The sequence below is a fragment of the Meleagris gallopavo genome, chromosome Z (genome assembly GCF_000146605.3).
Source record: "Meleagris gallopavo isolate NT-WF06-2002-E0010 breed Aviagen turkey brand Nicholas breeding stock chromosome Z, Turkey_5.1, whole genome shotgun sequence".
NCBI classification, from domain to species: domain Eukaryota; kingdom Metazoa; phylum Chordata; class Aves; order Galliformes; family Phasianidae; genus Meleagris; species Meleagris gallopavo.
The window spans coordinates 65,234,479-65,245,014 of record NC_015041.2 but is presented as its reverse complement, the minus strand read 5'-3'; the positions used below and the strand labels follow the sequence as shown (position 1 = coordinate 65,245,014).

Here is a 10,536-nt window from a genome sequence, read left to right as displayed (position 1 = left end):
AAAAAAAAAAAAAGCCTTACATCTGTATCAAGAAGGATGCAACATTCATGACTGCTCTGCATCAAACTTTCTTTCTTGTTGGTATCCTCTTGTGATACACCTTTATTTATATCCATCACTTCTTTTCTACTAGTTGTTCTGAAATTGGGCTTAGGTCTATGGAACCGACTCCTCAGTAACGGAGCTGAAGAAATAACAGTTTTGACTTCTTGGTTCTCAGGACCAGATTCCCTAACAAAAAAAAAAACCAAACAGTTGATGGCATGAGACAATGTGAATTCTCCAAATCATATTTCACACACTTGTATTTCATTTTCTGCAGTAGCTAGAGCAAGAGCAAAGTAATGGACATTATGAAAAGGACCAACCAAAAGCACACTGAACATCACCAAGAATCTGTATCTTACAAGTAGATCAGCAAATGTAAGAAAAAGGAAGCAATTTCAAAACAACTGCAACTTCTAGTCTCACTTTGAGAGGACTGTGAACATTTTACCAAATCCTTTACCTAGCTAATAATTTCTAGAACTACAAAAGAGATCTACAGCATTTTAAAAATTCTTATTCATTAACTTTTTTCATCATCAAAAGGACAACTTATCAGATATGTACATATGGCTTGTGGGCTGCATATGGCTTGGCCTTGCTCAGCCCTTCCTGTGGCTTCTTCCTGCCCTGCACCATCACAGTGATGGCTCTTCCCCATCAAGCAGCCCAGCCTGGCCCCCAGCAAACACTTCTTGCTCAGCCACCACCAAACATCAAGGTGTGATTGGCACTGTCCAAGCCAAAACCAGAGCACGGGGATCCCAAATCTCTGACAAACATCATATGAAGTCTGCTCTGAAAGGAATGCCTCTTGTTTTATTATGTTGGCCCACGGTATCAGAGGTGAATGTTGGTGGAACCAACCTTTCCCCAATATTCTGTTAAGATTTTTGGCAATGGGACACATGGCAGCAGAGTGGCAGTCTGACAAAATGGTGTCTGACATGGAAGTGTGGATGAGCAATGGTGTGTCACTGAATTCCTCCATGCAGAAAAAATTGCACCCATTGACCCACACTTGCTGAACATTAATGGAGACAAAACATACAGAGGCAGTGGGTGATGTGCTTCAGCAGCAGTAACAGTGGGCCACTTCTGCTGGTGCAGATTTTTACAAGCATGGGATGAAGTCTCTTGTTCACTGCTGGTGAGAATGTATTGCTAATGGTGGTGACTGTGTTGACAAAGTGTTTTGTGGCTCAGAATTTACCAAACAGTGTTATTGTTCTCTTTGTAGCTGTCATAGGAATAAAAAGAAGGCATTATTTTCAGGGTGACCTATGTATTTAATACGCAGTCCAGGACAATTTCTCTTCACGTGATACATTCCAGACAAGCCTAAAGACTGGACACTCGTGATTTAATAGGAAACCAGAGCCTATAGTGAGGAACTTACATAAACGCTTTATGATGCTTATGCTGTTAGGACCAACACGGAGAAGATAACCACAGGAACTGAGTATCCCTTAGAGATTTATTTGAAAACAAGGTTCATCATGAAGATCATTCCTACACAGCTTTTGGATTTTGTTTTTTTGTTTGTTTGTTGTTTAGGTTTAGTACTGTCTTGATTAAAAGCAAGTTTTATATTTGTAACAAGATATTTAGCTCTGGAGTTGAATGCTCACGTGTCTGGAGATACTGGTGGTTTTGAACTATCCTATCTCTCCACTTAAAAAAATAACCTTACCCTGTTTTGAAATCTGAAACATCTTTCAAGACATCTGAAGATCCTTTTTCATTTTCCACAGCTTTTAGCTTCTGCGGACTTTTCTTGGGAGCACCAGCCATATCCTAAGAGGAATATAAGTTTCACTCCATTAAGAAAAAGATTTGGCCAATCTCTTCTTTGGAAGGAAAAATGTTTACTTTAATCACTCTCTTATTAAAAAAACTCAAAAATTTAGTTATTTTTTCTTGTTCTAAAATTCAGCTAAAATTACTGAATGCTTTGAAGATAAAGATTTGTTATTTTGCTGCATACATTCCATCTGAAATTGCCGTTCTTTTTCAACATTATCCTCTCTATTCAGCACTTCTCTTTTCAAATCTGGTATCACCAATAAGAAAAAAAAGTGAAGTATAATCTCTGTCTCCACAGAAAGGAGAATCTAAATACAAGCATTAGAAAATTTCATTTAACTGGAAAGAGTAAGATACACAAATGCTATGCTTACAAATTAAATGGTATATACCTAAATCTTTATTACCAGGGCACAGCAAAAATATGTCTTTGCAGCTGCTTGAAAAACTTACATTTTTGCAGCATGAATCATTGCTTTCACTCACATGGTGTATCACATGTCCTTCAGCTTCTCCACCTTCAACCTTCTCCTCTTCAGGATCTTTTTCATGTCTGTGATCTTTTTTCCATGCAACAGATCTTCCTAGATTTGGTTTTGGTTTCTGCATTCGGCCCCTTTTTAAAGGCGCTGGTTTCAGCACGCTCTTTTTGCTGTCTTCTAGTGAACCAGCTGTTTCATTAGACCTGGAAAAATACAAAACACAACTTGTATGCGTATGGATCTTAAATTAGAAGGCCCTTAAGGAAAATACATATTTCTTTTTTAAACACTAAATAACATACACTTCCATAAAGCAAAGCTATGCATTACTAATTTCATGGAGACTGTAAAAGTGCTTGAGAAGTAAAAATTTATGCTTGCACTGTTCTTTTCTTTCTCCACATACCACACTACAGATCTTTCTCTAACCCACTCCTCATATTCATATCCAGTATAGAAGCAGAACTTAATTCAATGAAGGCTATGAAAGGTACCAGAAACTTTCAAATAACAAAAAAATAACTTAATAATCTTACTGACATATAAATATCAGATGTGTCTACAACTACCACATTCCTCTATGCCTTCACACTGAGAGCTACGTTATACAGCAAGAAAGATAATGCCCTTGTAAGATTAGGATTAAATTTCTGTCGATTTCCTCTAATTCTTGCTACTGCAAACACAGTTTTCTCAGGCTTTCTGCACAAAGGATTCACAATAATAACATTTACTCCATAATATTTAAGCCAAATGTCCAACGACTCACACAGTTTTCTACACTTGGGAGTCAATATTACATTGAGTTACCTTTGGAAAGATTTGCAAACACTTTTGCAAGTTCCTTCATGTAAGTATCAAACATTGTTTAGTATTAAAAGTGTGGAAATTCCATTCATCTAGATGTTGAAAATATATGAAGTAATCACACTGGTGAGTACTGCATGCCATTGCTGCTTCTCCAAGCATCAGAAACAGCTCGCAGATGGGCTGTGGGCAAAGCCATTGTTATCACTTCCCCCTCCCTCCCAAATTCCAAGCTGTACTTTATAGAAGTAGTGCTTCCCACAGTTTCCCAGAAAAAACACACATCTTCTACTGCAGAACCATTACTGGAATCATCCATGAAAATTCCAGTCAAATCTAAGATCCATATTTATTATTAGTGTTGTGGTTTTTCTAACAGCACTATACAAAACAAATTAACAATTACAGACAGTTAGTGATGACTAGAAAAGTAATCTCAATACTTACTCAGAAGTAGTACCCAAATCCATGCTTTCTGCTTCTGTGATTTCACTTCTGTTTGCTCCACTGTCTTCCTCAGAGCACTAGAATTAAGGCAAATGCAGTTTAACTCCACTGGGCAGCTAGGCACAACACAGACTCTTACTCACTTCCCTCCCAGAGGTATGGAGGGGAAGAGATTCAGAAGAGCAAAAGTTAGGAAATTCACGGGTTGACGTGAAGGCAATTTCTTAATTAAAAGAAAAATTAAACAAAAGAAAAAGAGATGCAAAATACAATTGCCCACCACCACAGTCAATTCTTCTGCAATGGCAGCCTTAGCAAACTCACACCCTTCCAGCACAACACTACATGGTATGAGATGACTCCAAGTCACCAGACAGTTATCTGTCCTGGTTCTGTTCCCTCCCAGCTTCCTGGGCACATCCAGCCTCCTTGCTGACAGCACAGTACGAGAAACTGAAAAGACCTTGTGTCTGTACAAGCAGTGCTCAACAGCAACTGAAACATCTGTGTGCTATCCACACTATCGTCATTACGAAACCAAAATAACCAAAATACAGCACCGCTTAGGCCATTATCTAAATAGTAACCCTATCTTAACAAAAGCAAGAACAGCATGAAATGTTACTCTTGGATGAGTGTACAGATAACTCAGGGACAGTTTTCACAGCACTACATATTAGACAGTAGCTTGTACAGAGGATAAGCATTGACCAGAACTGATACAAGTACCTAGCATATTAAGAAAAATTCTTCCTCCTGACCTTTTCAGTAGTATTCACAAGTTTTGGAGAGGAAGTCTCAGCCTCCATTTTCTCCTGGCTTACTGCTTCTTTCTTACCAGATAACTTCATTATATTGGGTTTAGGTTTTTGCAAGCGCCTCCTCTCTGCTGGCTTTTCAGTTTTCCTTAAGACATAAGAAGAGGTAGTTCATATTATTACTAGAGGGAACCAGACACTGATACATCAGTTTCCACAAAGATAAGCTCAAATAACCCAGTAGCTTTGTGTTTCTGTTGCCCTCTTTTTAAAATAAAAAAATATTAAAAATCAAATTGTTACTTATATACATTAACTGTATCACATATTTTTACAGGCTACTGCAAGAGTAACACCTCCTGTTTTATTGTGTTGGCCCACTAGGTCAGAAACTGACGTTGGTAGTATGGCTGTAGAGGCTGAACCTTCCCACCAATTCCCATGCCATTTTATTGCCATGTGAAAGATGGCAGCAGAGGGGCAGTCTGACAGAATCATGTCTGACATGGAAATGCAGATGAAGCAGAGATCTGGAACTGAATTCCTCCATGCAGAGAAAAATGGCATTCACTGACATCCATCGATGTTTGCTGAACATTTATGGAGACCACCCAATGGACATGGGCACAGTGTGGTGGTGGATGGATGCTGCTTTTCAACAGTGGTGACAGTGACAGTGGATCACCTTTGCAATTTGTAGATTTCTACAAGCAGGGCAAGCAGGCTCCAGTTCATTGCTGCTGAAAATGTACATCTAATGGTGGTAGCTATGCTGAAAAAATAGTGCTTTGTAGCTGAGAATTTGCTCTATCAAACAGTGTTATTGTTCTCCTTTTATCCATTGTTGTTTCCATGAAAATAAATAGCAGGTATTACTTTCAGAGCAGCCTTTGTGTATGCAGCCCATGACAAGTAATTCATCTTAACTCAACGTAGTCCAGGCAAGCCAAAATGTTGGGCACCCACAGAATACCCCTTTGGACAGTTTAGGTCAGTTGTCCTGGTTCTGTCCCCTCCCAGCTTCTTGTGCTCTCCCAGCCCCTTCACTGCCAGGACAGCATGAAAAGCTAAGAAGCTGAAACATTCTCAGCTCTGCGCAGCACTACTTAGCAACAACTAAAACATCAGTGTGTTATCAACATTGTTTTTCCTCCTAAAGTCAAAGCACAGCATCACACCAGACACTATGAAGAAAATCAATTCTGTCTCAGCTGGAACCAGGATAGGCATACACGTAATCAATTCCTTTATCCCTAACCACCAAAACAGAGTCTTAAGATTCAGATGCAACTTGCCAGAGCCCTAAATATTACTGATAATCTTCAGACTGTTTGCTGCAATCTTTTCTTATATTCTTCACAGCACAGGAAAGATAAAACTGACATCCTTTACTATGATGGTGAGCTGCCCTTCAGCAAGGCAATGACAGAAGGGCAAAACTTTAATATTTAAAAGGGCTGTTAAATTACCAAAATCTCATAGACCAGCTCTTAACCAACTTTAAAGAATTATATCATACATACACAGGTAGATTATTAAGTCTCTGATCACATAAAATGGAAACTTTAGACACAGTTGTTTAAACACCACTGTTCAATTACAGAAATAAAAGTAAGAAATAATTAAAAGATTAGCTTGACAATGGACTGCAGTCATGGCAGACAGCAGGGAGCACCTTCTGGAAAGGTGCATCTCAACTTAAACTCTTGCACTGAATTCCAGAGAGCAACAACCTTCCTATTAGGAGGGTCTGAACACACCACACACATGATGTACATAACAAATACTCTGTGATGGCCATATTCCATATTCAATGAATTCAGTGAAGCTCTTTTTAAGATCAACTTTCAGAAAAAAGGTACACTCACAAAATAGAAACACTTCTTCAGAGAAATCTCACTGTTGCTGATCATAGAGGGATTAGCTCTCTATAAGCTTTGTTAAGCCTTCCTTCTGGTATATATTCAACACCATGTATGTCTTAGTTGAAGCATTAATCAGTCCTCAGCAATCAAAACTTCTATCAAAAATACCTTCTTAAATATAAAAAAGTCAGAATTATCTGCCATCTAGTCCAGCCTACAGTGGTGAAATGGAAATACAGCCAAATGAAGGGTGAGCTCAAGTAACCCATGAGATAAAAAATAACTCTACTTACATTACTTGAGACTGAGAATCACTTTCTGATGCATTCTGCTTTTCCTCTGGTTTATGTAAACCACGTGTGTCTGCATTCTAAGTAAGATTAAAAAAGTATTTTAGAAATTAAGAAATAAGCATGCAAGAACTCTGCTATAAGATAAGAAACAGGCAGAAACATGAAGAAAATCAGTTTGTTTTCTTAGCTGAATGAAGCTGATAACAGACTCTTCAAGCAGTAACAGTTAGGATTAGTGTCCAATTCTAGTTTTTAAATCAGTTTCCTACAGAACACTGATGGTAACTCTGAAAATGAAAAAAAATGAGACAGCAAACTAATCACAGTTACAATAAAGTTTCCATGGAGTCTATCTACTGAATTAAGATAAAAGCCTATTCTCTGATTGATTCATTTATTTAATTATATTGATAAAATTGCATTCCACATCACTAGTTGGCTGAGTATTTATAATTTTTAAAGAAAATCTGCTACAGGAGGCCAGCACAATTAGAATTTTCCTTAAAGACCTTTTGAAATAGTCTACTCTAGAGAGTACTCACCATTTTCTCATGTCAAAAAGCCATTATTAATCAGCCAGAGAACTTGGTTACTGTGGCTACTAAGACTACTATAATAAGCTGATGTATGCAGAGCTCATTCACTGAATGAACAAACATACATTTTTCAGTTCATTTATGTTTATAAATATTATTCCAACTACTATGCATCATGATACTGCATCATTCCAGCATTTCCAACTACAGGCATTTAGAGTTTGTGAAGACTGAAAGTAACTAATTTTCCACTAAAATGAAGCTATTGTTTTAGTAAATAGAATCTAAAAGGTAAAAGCAAAAATTATTTGCTCACCACTTTAGGGAGACGCTAACACTTAGAATTTCCTAATCTTTCACTGTAGAGCTTAGCTGTAAGACAATTCTTTGTCTTAAAAAGTGAAAATAATTCATTCCCCCAAATACAAGTTTTCAAATTGTACATTAATTTCCAAAAATGATGTACTGATACAAGGACAGAATGATGACCAGGGTAAACAGAGCAAAATGTAAGATTAGCACTCTTTATCCTGAATCTACTGCTGAAGAGAGGAAAAATGATATTACAAAATAATAGTTTAGTCTTCAGGCATCAGACTTAAAACAATCCAAAGAGTACACTTTTATATTATGTGAATTAAAGTTAGGAAGTTTCAGTGTGCTGCTGCTGAAAAAGGCACAGGCAAACCTGAAAAGGCTACTAAATATGAAATCACGAGTATAAGGTCTAGGAAAGAAGCTAAATGAAATCTCAAGAAGTTCCTAAACTGCTGGATCCGATGAGAACGTACCTGAACAAGACAACTCAGTCTTGTTTCAGTTTCTTATACGTTTCTTGGAATATCTCAAACCAGCCAGGATCAGCAAGCAGAAGTTTAGTCAGGTTTCTGTTTTGAGGCATCATAAACAACCCTATGCTTATCCTGCTCAGATTTCAATACTCTGTTAGTAACCATGGAGCATGGCTCCAGGGCAACATGTCAAGTTTTACTACTGATATTGCATTGCCTAAATTTTGAATAAATAACCTGTTCAGCTTTATAAATTGCCTGTGAGATAAGGCACTGTAACAGCCCATTAAAGCTAATGAAAACTGGTAATATTTAGATTCTGGAAGTGTCTCAGCTTCTTGCCTTTTTTTGCATCTAATGGCAAAGCAAGGCTAGAAAAACCCCACACAATCAAAAAACAGGTTTTGATCTACACAAATATTTTGAATAATAAACAGGAAGATTTAAATAAATCAGAAAAGCACAAAAAATAAACATACTGTTGTTTCTCTAACTTCTTCAAGTTGTTTTTCTTTACTTCTAGTTCTTGAAACTGGACAATCTGAAAGCTGAATTTCCTGTGATGCATCACCTGTGATATCCAGGCTTCCTAGATTAGTAGGTTCCAATGCTAGTTTAACATCACTGCTATCTTGAAAGCTGAAACAATTAACAAAACACTTATTAGCCTTCTTTTTGTAGTCAAATACCCAAAATTGAAACAAAAAGCCTGCCTCTCTTCCCAAAGTCTATAGATGAAAATTCCAAGGGTAAAGCAATGTTACCCAGCAACATTACCAGGCAGTGCTTTGAGAAATATTGGTAGTCAGGATAAGTGACCTGTCTTCATAAATAGCCATAAATAGTCCAACTCTCCTTTCAAAACAGGGAAGCACTGGGGCACTATTAGGGCAGAAAATATATTGACAGTGTAAATAAAAAGCAACTTACTGAAACCCAAGACAGTCCTTAGAAACTAAAAAACCTGCCCATTTTCTGCCACTTCATGTGATGGCAAAAACAAATAAATAAAACTAATGTTAAAAATTTAAATCACTTTTTTTTTGTTCCTACGCGTTCCATTGCAAACGTTACCTGCATAAGTTGAAATCACTTTCTCTCTCTGTTATGTCATCCATTGATAAAAAGGAGAGTGATCTCTCCTCCTCTTTAGCAGGTAGATCATCTTTTTCTTCTTCAGTAACACTGCCCAGGTCTTCTCTGCAGACAGTATGACCAGTAGCATTTGTATCACTGACCATTTTTTTTCCTGCTAATAAATAAGAATTAAATCAGTCTGGACATTCTGCATATCAGCTTACAATTCCAGCTTTTGCATCCTAGCTACAATGAAGCAAGGGTTAATTTAGGAGGAAAAAAAAATCCCAGCAGAACATGCCTACTAGGTATTATATTTTCAGAGAACTGTTTCCAGCTGCAACAAAATACAACATCTAGATTTAGGACAAGAGTTGACTTCGAAGGTCACTATTCTACAACCTTTCAAGGCAGACCAATGATATGAAACAAAAACTCAGTTTTTTACTTCTAAGCTTGCAGTGTACTTACAAAAAACATAATATTTGAACAAGTAAGCATTTTTGCCTCTTACTTTTCTTAGATGATTTCCCTTCTTCAAGGATTTTTGAAGGGACAGGCAACTCTTCTGGATGGTTTTCCACTTCTTGTTCAAGATCATCTTTTCTCTTCCTTTTTCTTTTTTTATTCACTAATGCTGCCTCTACTGAAACTTGTTCTTCTGCCTCTTCAGAAACGCCCAGTGATTCCTTATTCTCCTTCTCAGCTGTCACAGTATCTGCTTCTGTTTCTGCATCAGAAATTCTGGCCTCCTTAGGATCATCTTGATTATTTGTAGTTTCTGTGTTGGCAACTTTTGCTATCAACACAATAGGGCTCCAATTACTACTCTGGCAGAGTATTAAGAGTCATAAATTTAAATATATTCCCACTAGCAATATCTTTTGAATCCATACATTAATATCAGTATATTGCAGGAAAACAAGGAAGCTTCAGCACTAAACACAAAACACGTTCTGCACCTGGGACCACAGTTAGACCAGCATAACCCAACAAAGGATGCAGTTATGAAATGTTCTTGTTCCTATACTTTTTATTGGATTATGCAGCCATTTGTGGGTCCAGTAAAAACAGGCATTGCTATTCCTAAAAAGAATTCTTCTATCTCTGCAGAAAGAGATAGTCATGCTTGCAGAAATTACATCAGGAAAATGTAATTTTGATCGATAGATGCATGTGACTTAACCGTTCTATTCTACATAAGAAAGCTTAGAATTATTATCTGGCTAATAATTCATAACATAAGCTTTCTTCTGGATTTAATACATTTCTAAAACTCTACTTCCTTCATTTTCCAGAACATTTTGTCATGATCTTAAATTTATGTGGAACATCAGACAACCACCAAACACTCCTTCCCTGTTCTTTTTATTACTCTTATATTTGTTACCCTCCAAGTAATTCAAAATGCAAGAGAAACAGAAAAGCATATTCACATTGCTTAACATGATATACATTAAACATACTATTGAAGTCTAGCAACACATTTCTACATACAACTTCAAGACCCATTAGGTGGTCTTTTCCTCAGTCAAATCTGAAATAAATGATATAGAAAAACAGCTGTGTCAATTTTAAGAATTAAAATGACATGCTGCTTCTTGGCTAGCATCCCCTAAAAAGAGTTGC

The 10,536-nt window shown here is 37.0% G+C and overlaps 1 protein-coding gene across 1 annotated transcript in view; it reads right to left on the bottom strand.

Annotated features, from left to right (window-relative positions):
- Positions 1–10,536, bottom strand: part of LOC104915352 (transcription factor TFIIIB component B'' homolog) — a 26,771-nt gene that overhangs the window by 2,828 nt on the left and 13,407 nt on the right. Inside the window, exons 8-16 of the mRNA XM_019610250.1 lie at positions 9,422–9,732; positions 8,905–9,079; positions 8,310–8,469; positions 6,504–6,580; positions 4,349–4,493; positions 3,588–3,664; positions 2,305–2,536; positions 1,739–1,842; positions 21–231 (exon numbers count right to left, since the gene is read on the bottom strand). Coding sequence (XP_019465795.1) covers positions 21–231; positions 1,739–1,842; positions 2,305–2,536; positions 3,588–3,664; positions 4,349–4,493; positions 6,504–6,580; positions 8,310–8,469; positions 8,905–9,079; positions 9,422–9,732 — 1,492 coding nt within the window. The remainder of the gene's footprint in view (positions 1–20; positions 232–1,738; positions 1,843–2,304; positions 2,537–3,587; positions 3,665–4,348; positions 4,494–6,503; positions 6,581–8,309; positions 8,470–8,904; positions 9,080–9,421; positions 9,733–10,536) is intronic.